Raw genomic sequence first — 16750 nt, 5'->3', positions numbered from 1 at the left:
AAATACCATTATACATGTTACAATATGTTATATTATCATTTATTATGATTTATTAACATGTCATATCAAAATCACGTGATATAAAATGATAAATGATTTTTTGATCAATGACAGTTAATAAATTGTTTTATCGTAAAGATCTATTTAAGTTAAAATAAAAATATATGCTTTTGATTGAATATAATAAAAAAATAATAATAATTTTATTTAAAATTTTTAAATAATTTAGAAGTTTTTTTCAATATTATATCAAAAGAAAAGCATGTAAAATTTTAAATTTGTAATAATTTTTTTTTGTTTGTCATTCAGAAATTTCACGTAGACCGTTACTAGGCCCCAATCTTATGACACATTAAATTTTTATGTTGGGAATAAGAATCCAAATTAGAAAAAATTGGAAAAAAAATTAAAAAAGAAAAGAATGGGCCACTTATGTCTGGTTCAACAGTCCAAGCAAAAAAGAAAAAAAAGAACCCAGCAAAACGGCGTGCATGAAAAGAAAGTGTCAAGTCAACAAGATCGACGGTGATCCGCGCAGCGAGAGCAACGGAGAAATCGACGGCGTTTTCGTTACACAGAAAACCACCTGGGAAAGAAGGACGAGTCAATTCAAGTCAAAGACACATATACCCTCTCTCTCTCTCTCTCTCTCTCTCTCTTTCCTTTAAAGCAACCCTTTCTCTCTTTCTCTCTCTCTCTCTCTCCTATGCCTAATCTATTCCGATACCGTTTCGCCTTGTAATTATTAATAAAACGACACGTACTGTTTTCCTCGGCCTGAAAAAAAAATTGTAGTATCGGACTTAAAAAAAAAAAAGGGGAAGCAGGAGAACTGTTTGCTTACTTTGCTCTCTTTCGTTCTCTGAGGAGAAATCGGGCATGGCTGAGACAGAGAGCCAAGCGCAGCAGACGAAACGACAGGAGGACCAGCAAAAAGACGATTTAGAAGGTGAAGAGGAGGAGGAGGAGGAGGAGGAGGAGGACGGTGAGTTGGAGGAGGAAGAGGAAGAAGAAGAAGGAATGAGTCGAGCGAGTGAGTCACAGGGTGCTGGAGCGGCGCCGTCCAGTGATGCCGAGTTGAGAGACTCGCAAACCCTAACGAATGATGATCGTTGGGAAGGTAAGCTTTTTTTATTTTTGTGAGTGTTTTATGGAAGAATTTTGGTTTATTTAAAAGAAAGAGTGTTTTTTCATGGTGGAATTGTTTTGAAATGAGTATGCGGTGATCTCTCAGGTTTGCAGGTGAATTCTTCTTCGGAATCGAAGGAAAGAGCTGAATTTAAGGTTAGGACTCTAGTTTTTTAGTTACTATAATCATATTATTACTATCATTTTTTTTTAATTTTCGAAAATTTGCGATTATGGTGTTTTATTGTTCTTATTTTGATCTGTTTGCTTGAACTCCACTCTTTTTGTTTGTGTTACTCTACGCTTAGTTTGGTTCATAATAGGTATTGAATATGAAAGCAATTTGGAACAGTGTTTGTAGGGCGTTTCTGTTCTTTACAAGGGAAGTGAAATTAGATTTCATTTATAGTGTATGGATTGATGACTTTGTTGCCTTAAAAGTTTTTCTTTTCATGCTATCGTGCCCTGAAATTATGTTATTGAATACTTTGCACCTTATCTAAATATGCCGAGTGACATATAGAATGCTTCTCTTCTCCCACTTTACTCTTGCCATCATGTGCGGTAGTGTTTTTCCTTTTAAGGATGTGGGAGGTTCATGAAATGACTCTTAATTAAGGAGTAAATTTCTTATCATATGTTATTGATTATCTTAGAGCCCATTTCGATGTGCGGGGCAATGCGGTGGGAGCCCCTCCCTACTGCACTGGAGCCATATATGCAAACAGGCCTTTAGTGTTGCATAAGTGGCCAATGAGGCCCTTGCTCTTGTGGTTAACGAACAAATTAAGGTCCTCAGAATTCACAAGTTAAAATTCCCACCCTGTATGTGTGTGTACATCCACACACACAAACACCTCAAATTCAGTATGCTCTTTTGTTATTAGAAACTCCCTTCTTTAGAAGCCAATTGAGACCTAATCTCTTAGTGACAATATTAATGAAAAAGTCTTGCAAATTTATGGGTTATTATGCATGACCTCAAGGCTCTAATTTATTTTTCATATAAAAGTGTAGGCTATGATAAAAAATCCTATATCAACTTCAATGGCAAATACATCAGCTAAAGGATGCTGAAACCATACCTGCAAACATTTTAGTCATCCTATTAAAAGCTCTGCCAGTTATAGCTTGAAGCGTTGTTGACTTTTACTATTTTAATGATGATATATGTTTTCCTTCTAGTTAGAGCATTGAATGAGTTCATCGAAACAATTACAAAGAAAATAATCGTCCTATATGTGGCCATCGATTTTTCTGGGTCCTGCATGCCTTACCAATTCAGTTTCTCCTAAAGAAAATGAAGTAATAAATTAACAGAAATGAGAAAAGGACATATGTATGGTTAAATTTCTCTGTGATTGTACTGTTCTTTCTATGGAGTTCTTCCTTGTTTAATTTTCTTAGGAGCAAGTTAAGGTAGCCCAGCAAGAAGTTTTGCCTAGTTTGGTGGTCCAGGGTGCTGAAGCTCAGACACAAAATCAGCCCCGGTTATCTGTTTCTCCAACTTCTTTGCCACAATCGTCACCAACTTCTGTTGCACAAGGTGTATTATCTGCTCCCACTCCAACTCTACCAGAAGAATGCCTTTCAGATCAGAAGGTTAATGGTGCATCTGTGCCAGAAGCAAACCGGCAAACATCTTCTAATCTTAAAACAGTGTCTGTTGTTCCCATTGTGAAGACACCAGTGTCTGATGGTTACAATTGGCGGAAATATGGTCAGAAGCAAGTGAAGAGTCCTAAAGGTTCTCGAAGCTATTACAAATGCACATTCTCTGATTGTCGGGCCAAAAAGATAGAATGCTCTGATCACACAGGCCATGTAATAGAGATTGTTAATAAAGGCATGCATAGTCATGAACCACCACGGAAACATAACTTGACAAGAGAAAGTAAGGTCGTATCATCTGCTGTGCCTATTTCTCGGAATATTGTTACAGAACAGCCCATCAGAATACCTAATGATTCTGATCTGTCAACATCTTCTAAAGATTCTGTTCAGGAAACAACTGTAAATCCCGAAAGAAAACGACAGTGTTCAAGTGGCTCAGATGGGAACGGTGATGTGCAAGTGAAGGAAGAGCATTTGAGTGAACCAGAGCCAAAAAGAAGGCAAGTGTTTTTGTGAATTTCTCTTTGCCTTTGTTTTTTTCCTTCATACATGCATACATATGTACATGTGTGTGTAATGGAAAAACCTGTCTGGGAATCTGGTTTTAATAGTTTCTCATTGTTTTTGATAATCAGGATGAAGAAAGGCAATGCAGTTTGTTCTGGTTCTGTTTTAAAATCTGGGAAAAAACCTAAATTTGTAGTGCATGCAGCTGGTGATGTAGGGATCTCAGGTGATGGATACAGATGGCGGAAATATGGACAGAAAATGGTGAAAGGAAATCCAAATCCCAGGTTGCTGTTCACTTCTCAGTATTTTTTGTTAAAGGTTTTATGATTTTATCCCTTTAAACCATTACTCAATGTATATGACTGCTTTAGCATGTGGCTACTTTGTCTACTTGTTGTCATTGTAATTCTATGTTATGGTTGTTTGCTTCTTTTATGCCCTCAAGGTTTATTACATTATCTTTGTTTTATTGAAATATTGAAAAAATCATTCATCTGTACAATGGAGTTTGATGCCAATGCATTAATACGCAAATGTTTCAGTGATCTTTGATTCTTTGTCATTGCTTTTGGTCTCAGTGCTTGTAGCCGTTTAACTGTGCTTTGCAAAGCCATATAGGTCGATTTGTTTTACAATGTAGACATATTCATCTATACATCTCTACTGAACCAATGTAAAAACACTCTCTGAGGCAGATGCTCTTGCTTCTTTCTTTTTCTCCCTCAGGATGACCAATTTGGTGGCTTACAAGTTCATTCTTTGACTCAGTTGTTATGTTCCCATTTAATTCAAGGCATATGCTTTCTGTTGGTTTTATTCTGATCTTTTGATTGAATGAATGTATTTCTAGGAACTACTACAGATGCACTTCTGCTGGGTGTCCTGTTCGTAAGCATATTGAGACTGCTGTAGATAATACAAATGCTGTCATTATAACATATAAAGGTGTTCATGATCATGACATGCCTGTACCAAAGAAGCGACATGGCCCACCAAGTGCTCCTCTTGTTGCTGCTGCTGCTCCTGCTTCTATGAACAACTTACAATTTAAAAAAACTGATGGAGTGCAAAACCAAGTAACATCAACCCAGTGGTCAGTGGGTACAGAAGGTGAATTGACTGGTGAGGCCCTAGACCTTGGAGGTGAGAAGGCAATGGAATCAGCTCGAACACTTCTGAGTATTGGATTTGAAATCAAGCCATGCTGAACTTAATGGGCATTTTATGTTGTTAACATCAGGCATGTCTCCATATAAAGTATTGATTGGTCAGGTTTGATTTTTCCTTGTCTTATTTGTAGTTGTTTCCTTGTTATTGCTCTAGTTTCCAGTGAGGCTGTATATTTTTCTGTTGCATACCCTCTCAATCTGTTTGGAACAAGGTAATAGTAGTGGAACAATATAGATTTGGTTGGCAACCCTTTGCTCATGATCTTCGTTGGAACCATGTTCCAATATCTCTTTTATATTTTTTTGTGACATGAGTCGGAATTTAACAGCGCAGCTATGCATGTTTGTTGGGCAACAGCATTTAGGTAACACCCAGTTCACAAGGCAATTTTTCTATGGTTGATCATAGACTATTACGCTGGATGCTGTTGGCCATTTTTTATGCTATAAATCAACTGCTCTTCTTCTTTCTTCTTTTGGCTGCATTTAAGTGATTATTAGTGGCTAGCAAGTCAGATGCAGTTGATTCAAGGTTTCTAGAGCCTTAACCTTTCCTATAAAACTAGTGCTGTGGGCTATATACATTCAAAGTAGGATTGTTTGGGCACATTTGATTTTAGTTATAAATAATACACCGAACAACTTTCTGTCGGCCTTTTTATGGTCACTGATTCTATTCTATGGAGGTGGTGGCATTGACCTAATCTTAGTTTGTCTCTTTTTGATGAGATGAGGAATTGATATGTTTATTTGCCCCCCTATTCTATTCCTATTAAAGGTTATTGGCCAATGTAAAAAATCTCCCTAGGAATCTGATTTACCCCAAGAAAAGTTGCTTCAAAGTTTCAAGTTTATTCCTTTTTATTGTCCAAAATCAAAAAAGTTTGCTTTGCCTGATTTGTTCTGTTTGACGAGATGAAAATTCCCAAATCCAATTTTGCTTCAAAGGATTTGCTACTTTCCATTCACAAGTCAGAAGGAATTCATAAGGTCTGATATTTTTGTCAGAATCTCAATTTTGGTTAACTCCTGTCCTGATGATGGGTTATAGAAGATGTAGGGAACTACTCGGTCGGCAGCACGAAATATTGTTACTTTTAACTGTTATTTTCTTATTTTGTGAATCGGAGACAAGGCACGGCGCCCAACATTGGCTGGCTGGCTTTGGCCAGTTGACTTGGACGGAAGATATCATCAGGTGGAGAGTTTGACTGTTAAATTAATAGGGGAGACTTAAAATTTGCAAGAATGCATTCAGCTGGTTACTGTCCAGATCTAACGCAAAGCTTAGAAAGACAAAGCATGGAAGTTGTCCAAGGCTTTTTGTTTTTTGTCAGACAAAGCATCCATCAAAGCCATTATTATCTCAATAAAAGGAGGAAACAGAGGTACCCTACATCATTGGTAAATATTGGGGCCAACAGCACAAGCACCATGTCTTGTAAGGTGGAGTCCTCCCCGTCCTTGAGGACACACAAACATTTTGCCCCCAACCCCTTTATTGCCATCCATTAAAAGCAAACAAATGGACTTGTCAGTGTAAGTTTTAGCTGTCCAGCAACTTACAGGGTTTAGCATCCACCCTCAAACCAGTCCCCTCCCCCACCTATTAACCGTGTGGTCAAGAATCTGATGGCGACAGATCCGGTGGCAAAATCTGGTTTCCTGCAGCCCGCTGCTCCTGATGCCGGTGTCTAGTATATAAAAAGATGATTTCTGATTACCAACCTTTTCGACTATACAAAAAAAATTGTACATCATAACTTTTAAGACTTCCATGACAGAAAGGCCCCATCAACAGCACCTTCACCAGTTAATTTTTAATTTTACTTTTTAGAAATCTACAATCTAGAAAAATTCATGATGCATAGGTATTCATGGAAATTTTATACACAAAAACCACCTTCATTACAAGTCAATGTGGTAAAACTGATGATCGAACCTGGAGTGCCATCTGCCACCAAGCCAACATCATTCTGATGAGAAGCTCAATTCGTCGATAGCTATGGATAACTTTGATTCCATCACGTTATCGGTCTTTTTCTCTTCAGGCATATCTTTGATACCATTTTCCTCTTTTCCTTCTGCTGCTGTTATGCATTCCTGGAATCTGAAACAACTCGTGAGATGGTCGTTGGTTATTCCCGCCACTTGCATGAACGAGTAGATGACCGTGGGCCCCACACTTCGAAAGCCCCTTCTTACCAGATCTTTGCTTATGACATCTGCTTTTGGAGTTTTAACCGGAACCTGGCGAGGATATCTGAATCTGCTAACTATAGGCTTGTGATTCACAAAACTCCAAATATACTCATCGAATGACCCGAATTCATCTATAACCTGGCATCATCAAAACCTGCAAAAAGTTAGTTGCAATGGTAATCATAGCCACTATGGAGAGTGCAATTATGGTACTTACTTCAATAGCAAGGGCTAGTGGTTGATGATGGAAAGTAATTAAATCATATGAATGACTTGCGATTTACCAACTAAGCAAGCTGGCATCTACCGGATAGGCATAATTAAGTTTCCTTACTCACAAAATAAAATAAATATATAGGATCAAATTGTATATTGTAGTCTTGTGGTTTGTCCCATATGATTCAAACATATGCCTGGAGGGTTTAGGACCACTATTTAGCTACTTTTCACCTAACCTGCTCAAATAAGTGATTACTAAGCACCTTTTATATTTGTCTAATTACTTGCAAAAACTAGAGAGAACAATGTAAGTGGTCCCTAAAGTTGGGTGTAGCAATCAGTTCAATGAATTCTGCGTCAGGAGATACGTGTAAAATAAGCTCAGTAGTACAGAAGATGGCCAGAAGCCTGCTATTATCTTGCACGACAATATCAAACTATATCTTCCACCACATAAACAACTTCAGTAGAGCAGACTTTGTTATATTCCATCTAGTATACAGACTGTTATTAGTGTATGCCGCTTACAAGTGATTTAGGGAGCACATGAACGAGCCTTCTCATGCCAACCAAGGTTAAAAAAAAAAGGTGAAAGAAGAATGAGAATCTACCTTAGATATTTGGCGCGCATTCTCGATGATAGCTCGCAGCTTTAGTTCTGATAACAATGAACTTGCGATGCTACCAGGTGCTACTAACTTCTTCTCATTCAATTTTGATACAGCAACAGGATCAAAATCCACAAAAACTTCCCTGCATAAAAGATAATTGTAAAGAAAGTATAATAAATATACTTCAGAAATGAATCTGCTTATTCTGTGGAAGTAAGACAGAACTTCTGTGGGAAAAATACCTAACTATGTGCCTTTTGCTTAGTATAGCAGGCCATGTAAGTTCAGACAATGCACCCGAAAGCACAAGCAGCTCAAACAATTTCCTGCATGCAGACAATAATATCAAGCAAACTACTCATCAGATGAAATTCTTTCTATCAGAGAGGCAGCCCTTTTAATCAGTAACCAGATGAAGGCAATATTGAGATCACGCACCTGTCGTCATGTACAGGAACTCCCCACTCTTCATCATGGAAAGCAACATAACTTGGATCTGATCCCAACAAACAAAAACAAGTCAGTAGAAAACATGAAATGCCTTCACAGCATCAAGGCAACCACAGTGAAATTCCTTCCTTTATTAAATGGAATAAAATTCCCTGCAAAAGTTAGGGATGACTTGAAGATGTAACCCCTAATAGATTGAAATAGTCTGATAGACATTCTTTCACTTTGAGTATAATGCCTGAAGTTCTGAACGTGTAAGTAACTTGCATTCACGCTATTACTGCCATATAATGTATTTGGTGATAACTGTGCAAAACTTAGAAATATCAAGTAAACGGATTGTGGATGAAGTGACAATTTAACCTACCGCTTGATTTAAATCATAAAAGTCTATAACAGTACTGAGTTACAACCTTTATTCATTAGCACTAGAAGCATGCTAAAGTAATTTCTTTTTCATGAATTAGGAAATTGTGTGGGCCAACTAATTTAACAAACTTCTTACTCAGAGTAGCTCCACTAGGTCTACTCAGGTCTTGGGCTCACAAAATGGTTTCAATCAACGGTCAGCATAATATGGAGTTGCACTTGAATGAACCAGACCAAAACCATTTCACTTCGGGAACATATACAAGATAAAGCAAACTCACCCTGATGACTTGTCTCACTGCCTCAGTTCACATGACAAATCTGGCGCATAATTATGTTTTGGTTGTACTAAACCAATAAATCTTTGGAGAATAATGTATATATGACTCAGAAAATCTGGTTTCCACAAATACCGTAAAGTTTGGCAATAATAATAAGAAAAAAGAACCATTTTAGTCTAGCATAACTTAAAAAATTGAGAATGTCACCCTAGTTGGTTCATTTGGGTAGATGCTGAACCTCCCTAGTGCACTATGACTATATTCATCCAGCTAACCTCATACTGCAGGTTCGGGATTGGAGAACTTGAAAGGCATAAATTATAAAAGGAATTTCTTTGTTCTTAGTGCAGAATCACAAAAATGATATCCTATTCCTAAAGCCTATGGCCATGGCCACCCCAAATAATTCTTTTCATTATGACATTTAGAAGTTATATGCAGGGTTTGGGGTGGAGGATTTGAAATAGATTGTAAACTAGTTGGAGCAAGGTTCTGCAGCTAATACTAAAACTTAAAGCAGTCTTATGAAGAAAATGTTAACACAAAACTTCACATAACAAATACTCAATCATGACCAAACACTGAGAAATTAGAGGACAGGACAACGCACCAGTATTTGGTGTCACCCAGGCACATCTCTTCTTCTGATGTGAACCATCAGGTGGTGAATCCAAACCACCGTCAGAAACAACGCTTCTCGGCTTTGATGCGTATGGCTTCCTCCTATTTCCTACACTATTTGACCGAATTAACCTACCAGTAGATGCTCGACTGTGAAATGAATCCGTGGAAGCATCGGATGAACAAGAAGCATTTAGTGATAAATTAGAATGTAATAACTGCTCGTGGCGGCGTAGCACTGAAGGAACACTAACAGAATGCGTTTTTGGAGAAAGTGAATTGACAGTAGATGATGGAAGGGCTTTTTTCTCCTCTGCTACAGTGACCTCAACCGGAGACTTTTCAACCTTTCTCAAAGGCTTTGAAGCTGGTTTTCTTGCACTCAACGAACCCGCCTTGTTCCCTGCAGGTCCCAGTACGGGCCTTGCCTCAGAATCTGCCACATTCATCGACCTCATTCTTGGAGCACCGGACATTGATTATAAAATCTCTCAAATCAACTCTAATTATCAAGAGATCTCAGCTTTATCCTTTTGAACCTCAAAGCAGTCCCAAGTTTTCACTTTACCAGCTCTTCAGTTCACTCAAATCCTCAACATTGCCTATCCAACCCTCAAAATTATCAAAACCCACTAATAAAAATCAAGTAAATTCATCATGTTCTTCATAAATACCACTTCAAAAACACTTTAACAGCAACAACTGTATAGATATTTTGAACTTACAGTACACACATTCATCAACCATCCCCTTGAAAGCTCCCAAAACAGATCTCCCCACAAAACTTCTTCAATTTAAAATTCTACCACTCTAAGCTTCACTCAAATCCTCAAAAACCCAGATAGCTATCTCTCATTTCCATCCGAAACCCACCTCAGAAATACCCTCAAAATCCTCATCTCTTTTATCCTCAAAGTCTTCAAAAATCAGCTCAACAACCCTAAAAACGAATACCCAAAACAAAGTTAAACAAAAATGAAATCACTTTTTAAGAAGCGGAAGCTACAGGTTCAAACTTTGAAGTTCAAAAAACAAAACACAAAAAAAAGAAATGGGATCACGTTGTATATTCATTTAAAGCATTCAAATTAAGCCTCGAAATACAGAGATTCCATTCTGCATTGTGGAAAACGAGAGAGAGAGAGAAAGAGAAAGAGTTTCTGTTACCTCAAAAAAGAAAAAGTTTTTGGATTTTTTTTTTGAAACTGTGTCGTTTTCAGTCACTCTCTTAAGAAAAAAGCTGACACATTTGCTGGCAATTCCATAATTCCTTCCCCTTTCTTTTTCTCGAGAAAATCCGGGAAAGTGACCAAGAAAATTCTATCGGAGAATCAAAGAGCAAAAAAAAAAAAAAAATTGGGTTCGATCTATGAGAACTGAACTTCTCTCTCTAACATAACTATATCTATAATTTAGAGAGAGAAGTAAAGAACCAATGAGTGGAAGAGAGAGAAAAGTAAAGATTGGGCTTTTTCTTTAATTCATTTGAGAGATGACCGGTTTATTACCTGCTATGCTCGGTTACTTTTGGGCCTCTTTCTCTTTTCATTCTCTGAAAATGAATTTGCTTTTTAGGGTTCATAATTCTCTAATTACAATCCCTAAATGTTTGTTTTTCTTTGATTTTTACGGAATTAAAACAAAAATGATAAATTTAACATATTTTATATTAAAATTGGATATTTTTTGAAATATCGATATTGAATACTTTCTAATATAAAAAATCACAAAAAATAAATTTATAATATGAAAATAAAAGATTTCGTTTCTAGACATTTTAAAAAAAATAAATAAAAAAATTGAGACGAGTATATAATATTACCTTAGATTACGGATTAGAGACAAGGAACAAGAAGATTTTGTAATTATATTAGCAAGATTTGACTTTTTGTGAAGGTTTAGTTAAGTTAAATAATGGAGTGAGTCCATTTATTTTTCTCAAAGAAGTTTACAACTGTATACATATATATATATATATATATAGCTTAATGAAGGTTTTGTGTGCCACATAAATCATTGGATAGGGATGCTGGTTTATGGAGAAAGGGTAACATTAAGCATTGCCAGGTTATCCTTGGCCATGGCAATGAATTTTACTTGTTTTGGTACCAAGATGAAGAAAGGAGGAAAAAGAGAAAAAACTTGCAATGCAAAATGTGATGGGATTGTTTAATCGAGTATTTATGAGTATTTAACTCGATTATATAAAATTCATGTATTTTATATTCGGGTTTGAAACGTATTCGAATAAAAAATTTACTGTTCATCTTGAATTATAGTAAGACGTGGATATCACAGTATGAATAGACTGTAATTGAAATTGATTTTTGATATTTGTCTGCATGGTTTGAAGATCATGAATCTGGTTAGGTAGTAGTAGTAAATAAAGAATATATTCATGGATTACATTTTACCTTCCAAGTTGAGAGTTTTCCATGCTGTCAAAAGACCAAAGCAAACCCATTGGTTTTTTGTCCTCTTGGGCAGATGTATTTGCCAAGAAAGACAATGGCAATTAATTTGGTGTACCTATTCCAAGCAGGCCACTGGCCCAGGCAGGCAGGGGAGGAGAACTCCAGCAATAAGCAATTAGAGTTCTTCTTTTGAGTCTGGGCTAAAAGGAAGCAGACAACTTCTTCCTTCATACACAGCTTCATCTGTCTCTTCCCCCTTCCATCCCTGCTTAAGAAGCAAGCAGGATCAGCAAAAACGTGGGGTTTCCAGCAAACATAATCAATCAAGAAACAAGAAACAATGCTCAAACCCTTGTTGCCTGCTCTTGCCTCTCGAAAGAAGAAAACTCTTTGCTGTTACCAGTTGTCCTATCTGCACCACCATTTCCACGATAATATATATAATATATATATATATTAACCCATGCCTAAATCCATTTCCAGTAACCAACACTAGACAGAGGACTGCTTTTTGACCAGTCCAATTTGCCCAAATGACAACATTTTCATTTAAGAAAAGCAATTGGAATTAGGTGAGTTTTCTTCTCTCTTGTCTTATCGATTCCAACTTTTTACGTTGGTTAATACTTGCTTCTTACCTTTATGGGTTGAGCCTATTATTAAATGGTTTACATTTAATATATACTGTCCATATATTAATTATCAATGAATCAGATGTTATCATTGAACTGTGTATAGCTACATTCGTAATTCGCAGACTTGCACTGGTATATCACAGAATTTACCACATACTAATACAAATGAAAACCAAACCAATCTCATGTGTCAAAAAGTGTACTATTATCTTACCCCAATTCGGCTTTTCCCTGGTTAGATTTTCTTCTACTCTTTTGTCTGAAAGGGCTATATACTTTTTGAGATTTGTCAACTGGAAATGGACGTTTCTTTAGGTAGCTACGAAAGTGGGAGTCATCAACCGAGAAACCAGGGGGGGAAAAGAATCAAGTTTCTTACCAAACACTTTGCTTAGAGATCTCCATGCACTTGATTTCCAATAGAGCTAAAAGAAAGAGTAAATAATTTTTACATGGGGTAGGCATTTGACCTCGTGTGGGAGTGGGACTCTGGTTTCTGCCATTGGACTGACAAGTATACTATAAATAGGACAACAGAAGAAAGTGAAGGAGGAAAGTTTAAAGGAGGTGAAAGAAAAGATTACGAACTTGGAAAAAATGCAAAAGCAAAGGCATACCCTTTCTTTGGTTTAATCGAGTGGGGTGAAAAAGAGAAAGATTTTCATTCTTTGGAATGAAAAAGGGCCTCTCCCACCTTGCGCAAAGTGAGGTGGAATTCCGCAGCAGTTGGTCTTTTCTCATAATGGAGGGGGCAAAGTATCAAATCTTTAGGGGACTTTGGTAACTTGGTGATGGAGGTGTTAACTTTCTTTGTTAACACACATTCGAATTAGTCCAAAAACCCTAAGAAACAGTCCTTGCAAAGTTTGATTGATTGGAGTGGGAGCGTGCTAACTGCATAAATTCATACCTACTTTCACCACTCTCCTCCCTAAATTGATTCAACCATTCATCATCCTCGAGTTGGTGTCATTTTGACTATGATGATGTATTCTGGTTTCTTTTTCAACTTAAAAAATTTATCAAAATCAATCCAAGCAGAGTCGTAAATCTTTAAATATGTTGTGTGTCATAATACATGACAAATATCTATTTTAAACTATTACGTTTTATAGTATGATTCACAAGTTGAAAACGGTGTGAATATTTAAATATCTAATCTCACTCTAATATACTGTCGATGTAGTATTTACAACTCACTCTGAAACCGTGACACTATGCAAACCAATCCCAACTTAACCCTCCAATCTTTGGATTTTATGTCGGCTAGCAAGACCAGCCTACACAATTTACATGCCAAGGTTTACAGAGAGTGGGCTTATACCATTTTCTTTCCTAGATCCTGCCACCCTTCATTCGGGTATAATCTCTCTTATATCCCATGGGTAAGCATCGGATCTCCAGGCAAACACATTCATAGCTTTGAAGAGAGAATGATAATCTCAAGTTCACAAACTATCTGTGATGTGCTATGTTTGCCATGTTCCTTCAAATAATCTCACTATCTGACATTCAATTAAATTCAAAGGGGGCTTCCTACCCAGCAGAATAGTTTCTCATGAACAACAACTTGATTAATCATTTGATTGAAAAAATCAGCCATTAGATTTGGTTTGGTAGTGGTTTCTCCTAAAACCCAAGACCATGTAACACCTACCAGAAATTGACTTTATTCATCTTTCTGTAGGCATAGGCTTCAAGTCGTATATAAGCTAAATGACACAATAACAGCAACAGCAGGCAGGAGTCGCTGGCTCTATTTCACCTCCATGGCACAGAGAGAGAACATTTAAAGGATCCATCCAAAAGCTATAAAGAAAGTAAAAGAAACATCTTAAGGGTGCATTAAAACCACAGGATCACTCAAAAACAAAATATTTGGTATATCCTCCAAGTGTCCAAGGTATATATAAATAGGAGAAAAAGAAATAATCTCAACATGCCTATCTGACTATTGTCTTGCAACAGATGAATACAAGCAACAAATAGCCATATTCCGCTCCATTTATGAGCCAAAATTACATCATACGAAAATGACATCTGCAAGAATCCAACATCAGCCACAAATTAGTAAATGTCCAAAAGCAAATAAGCAGCATCACTCAAGGAATTTATCTTTCCAATTGATGCATATGTAAAGCAAAACCAATTAAGTTTACTACAGCAATAATATATAAATCCGTGTTTGTCACTCCTACCTGATTGCATAAATATATAGTATTCAGGTATTACTGTTCATGATCAATCATGATTTTCTGACCTCAACCTTTTTCTGCAAACTAATATTAGTCATTTTTCACTAATTTAAGTTGCTTCCAGAGCAACAATCCCAAATGAAGGTATTGACAAAATTATGTGATCTGTAATTCAAACCTGTAACTAAAGAGGAGATTAAGAAGAAATGACATACCCTAGCAGACCCCTGCCTTGCCAAGTTCTAGGAGTCACTGCGAGATTAACCAATGCACCTTGTCTCATAATTATGACAGGTATTGGGTGACCCTGATTCACCTGAGCTTCAGAAGCAAGCCGTTGTAGCAAATTGTCACCAGCTTTCACATTACCAAATTTCACAATCTGATCCCCAAGCTGTAAACCATCCTCTGCTGCTGGGGATGCATCAGCTATTTCATCAACCATTGCAAAGGGTACACTAGAAATCATATCCACATCATTGGCACTCAGAGAATCTCTCAGAACAAGGTTTTCCAAGGATGCAGACGCGCTGGCACTGACAACTGATGCATTTTGATTCATCAAACCCCCATCAACACCTACCCAGTAACAGCCAAATAAATAATAAAAACAGTGATTTTATATAGGTGGAAGATGCTACCCTACGTTTTTCTAGCACCAGTTTCCTAAAGGGTAATTTTAATACTCCCCTATAGGAAGAAAACATCAACTAATTGACAGATTACAGCAACAACATCATTTATCTAAACAAACATAGCATGAAGTTGAGCTACTAACCTGAATCTTTTGGGGTGGAAGTAAGTCTTGATGAATGCAGAACTTGAATATTTACGCTTATCTTCTCTGTAATTTCCTTGTGATCATTTTTCAATTCTGCTCAAATGAAATGGCAAAAAAAGAAATAAAGTCGATAACTTCGTTCACTAACCTTCCTCAAATGCACTAATACTATCATAATTACCAAAAAAAAAAAAGGGGGGGGGGGGGGGGGGGGGGGGACAATACCAGCAAGACGATTTCGTTGAGCTCGAACAACTGGGATATCAATATCAGCTCGAGGAAATCCCTGAAGAACGCGAAAAGCCAAACATCAGGAAAATAAAAAAGATTGGAAATTTATGAGGATAAAAGAAAAATACTTCGGAATCGACGAGGTTGCCAGAGAGACCAGGACCACCAGGCTGACAAAGCTGCTCAATGATAGCGTTCATCTCAGCCTCCATCCCGCTTCTCTTCTCCATCAACTTCATTGTCTCCGATTTCAGATTCGCCCCTACCATTTTCCCTTTTTTTTTTTCTTCCGAAGGGAGATTCTATAAAGGGTTTTAGATTTAGCTTGGCGGAAAAGAAAAATAGAGTTGTGGGTTTTTCTGGGAAAATCTGCTCCATCGGTGAGCACCTGATGCATGGGATGGGATGAACTGCTTGGGCCTAAACTTTTTGGGCTTGCAAGGTGGATTATTTCTCCAGATCCATGGGCATTGAAATTGGGCTGAGGCTAAGCATTAATTCTGTTCTTGGGTGTACAAATTAACAGGATATTGGAACAAATTGGGCATTTGAACTTTTGTCTACCCTTTGGTTGTTTGAACAACATGTATGCATAATGTCACATAGCATCTTATATTTCAAACAATTATTATTGCTCCATAATGTCTAGCTATATCTAAGAAGTAGTATATAAAAAAGTTTACATATTTAAAATAGATAATATCATTAATGTAAACGATATTTTATTTTTATTTTTTGATTTACATAAAATAAAATATTTGAAAATCAATAAATCAAATACCGTTAAAGTAAATTAAGATATTTAAAGATCAATGGATTCAAACTGTTTAGAATTGCAGCGCGATGCAACCAAATGAACTATAGCAAAGGGTGACTAGGAGCATTTGGATTATGTGGGATAAGATATAGTAATAGTAGCAGCCAAGAATAATTTGAGTGAATTTAGCTTTAGTAAAGCTAGGAACTTGAAGTAGGGAAGTGGGCACTTGGCCGAGAGATAAACATGTGAGGGACGACCACGTATAACTCTACTAAGCCCTAACCCATATTTCTCATGATGAGAGTGCTATTCACTTTGGGATCAATTCCATCAAACAATACCACCATGAGAATTATTCCATATTTGACATTCATAGGGAGGGAGAGAGAGGGGGACAAAGGGAACCTGCCCTTCCTAATTTCCCATGGAAATGCTGGGATCCTTGTTCGGTCATTCCACATAGAAAAAGGGATGGTAGAATTCCATCTTTTGCATGCATGGCGGTGAGAGTAGGCTAAAGACTAGTTTTCATTGGGTAAGATGGAAAGGATATACTAATT

The 16750-nt window shown here is 37.0% G+C and overlaps 3 protein-coding genes across 6 annotated transcripts; 1 reads left to right on the top strand and 2 right to left on the bottom strand.

The window, feature by feature from the left end:
- The first annotated feature begins 633 nt into the window (after nt 1-633).
- On the top strand, nt 634-4669 carry WRKY32 (WRKY DNA-binding protein 32). 2 transcript variants are annotated; one of them, XM_088809999.1, is made up of 5 exons: nt 634-1120; nt 1235-1284; nt 2536-3242; nt 3378-3570; nt 4103-4286. In XM_088809999.1, exons 1-5 carry the CDS (start codon nt 880-882, stop codon nt 4142-4144), a joined length of 1233 nt encoding a protein of 410 aa, XP_088666125.1. In that variant the 5' UTR covers nt 634-879; the 3' UTR covers nt 4145-4286. The 2 variants fall into 2 exon arrangements, with proteins under 2 accessions (XP_088666125.1, XP_007011940.3); XM_007011878.3 differs by having other exon boundaries at nt 639-1120; nt 3378-3536; nt 4103-4669.
- Nucleotides 4670-5660: 991 nt separating this feature from the next.
- LOC18587847 (DNA glycosylase superfamily protein) lies at nt 5661-10594 on the bottom strand. The gene is made up of 7 exons (XM_088810212.1): nt 10342-10594; nt 9164-10114; nt 7892-7949; nt 7696-7779; nt 7454-7595; nt 6364-6761; nt 5661-6115 (listed from the first exon to the last, which is right to left on the bottom strand). The coding sequence occupies exons 2-6, from the start codon at nt 9648-9650 to the stop codon at nt 6393-6395; spliced, it is 1140 nt and encodes a 379-aa protein (XP_088666338.1). The 5' UTR covers nt 9651-10114; nt 10342-10594; the 3' UTR covers nt 5661-6115; nt 6364-6392.
- Nucleotides 10595-14082: 3488 nt separating this feature from the next.
- On the bottom strand, nt 14083-15806 carry LOC18587845 (26S proteasome regulatory subunit). 3 transcript variants are annotated; one of them, XM_088809522.1, is made up of 6 exons: nt 15559-15806; nt 15425-15485; nt 15197-15292; nt 14634-14961; nt 14422-14495; nt 14083-14263 (listed from the first exon to the last, which is right to left on the bottom strand). In XM_088809522.1, the coding sequence occupies exons 1-5, from the start codon at nt 15697-15699 to the stop codon at nt 14465-14467; spliced, it is 657 nt and encodes a 218-aa protein (XP_088665648.1). In that variant the 5' UTR covers nt 15700-15806; the 3' UTR covers nt 14083-14263; nt 14422-14464. The 3 variants fall into 3 exon arrangements, with proteins under 3 accessions (XP_088665648.1, XP_088665647.1, XP_007011932.3); XM_088809521.1 differs by having other exon boundaries at nt 14634-14997; nt 15559-15803; XM_007011870.3 differs by lacking the exon at nt 14422-14495 and having other exon boundaries at nt 14634-14997; nt 15559-15801.
- Nucleotides 15807-16750: the final 944 nt, after the last annotated feature.

This window comes from Theobroma cacao, chromosome 9 (assembly GCF_053813885.1).
Source record: "Theobroma cacao isolate CCN51 chromosome 9, ASM5381388v1, whole genome shotgun sequence".
NCBI classification, from domain to species: Eukaryota; Viridiplantae; Streptophyta; class Magnoliopsida; order Malvales; family Malvaceae; genus Theobroma; species Theobroma cacao.
Note: the sequence above shows the minus strand (reverse complement) of the source record. Positions and strands in the feature narration are given on the sequence as shown.

What these genes read in the sequence shown, in the direction of transcription:
- LOC18587845 (XM_088809521.1), bottom strand. Translation starts at nt 15,699, where the DNA reads ATGGTAGGGGCGAATCTGAAATCGGAGACAATGAAGTTGATGGAGAAG. An exon ending in GCAACCTCGTCGATTCCGAA is followed by an intron (nt 15,486 to 15,558) that starts GTATTTTTCTTT and finishes CGCGTTCTTCAG; the next exon opens with GGATTTCCTCGAGCTGATAT. An exon ending in CAAGGCAGGGGTCTGCTAGG is followed by an intron (nt 14,496 to 14,633) that starts GTATGTCATTTC and finishes ATTAGTTTGCAG; the next exon opens with AAAAAGGTTGAGGTCAGAAA.
- WRKY32 (XM_007011878.3), top strand. Translation starts at nt 880, where the DNA reads ATGGCTGAGACAGAGAGCCAAGCGCAGCAGACGAAACGACAGGAGGAC. An exon ending in AGGAAAGAGCTGAATTTAAG is followed by an intron (nt 1,285 to 2,535) that starts GTTAGGACTCTA and finishes TAATTTTCTTAG; the next exon opens with GAGCAAGTTAAGGTAGCCCA. An exon ending in AAAGGAAATCCAAATCCCAG is followed by an intron (nt 3,537 to 4,102) that starts GTTGCTGTTCAC and finishes ATGTATTTCTAG; the next exon opens with GAACTACTACAGATGCACTT.
- LOC18587847 (XM_088810212.1), bottom strand. Translation starts at nt 9,650, where the DNA reads ATGTCCGGTGCTCCAAGAATGAGGTCGATGAATGTGGCAGATTCTGAG. An exon ending in CTGGGTGACACCAAATACTG is followed by an intron (nt 7,950 to 9,163) that starts GTGCGTTGTCCT and finishes TGTTGGGATCAG; the next exon opens with ATCCAAGTTATGTTGCTTTC. An exon ending in ATGCGCGCCAAATATCTAAG is followed by an intron (nt 6,762 to 7,453) that starts GTAGATTCTCAT and finishes TGATGATGCCAG; the next exon opens with GTTATAGATGAATTCGGGTC.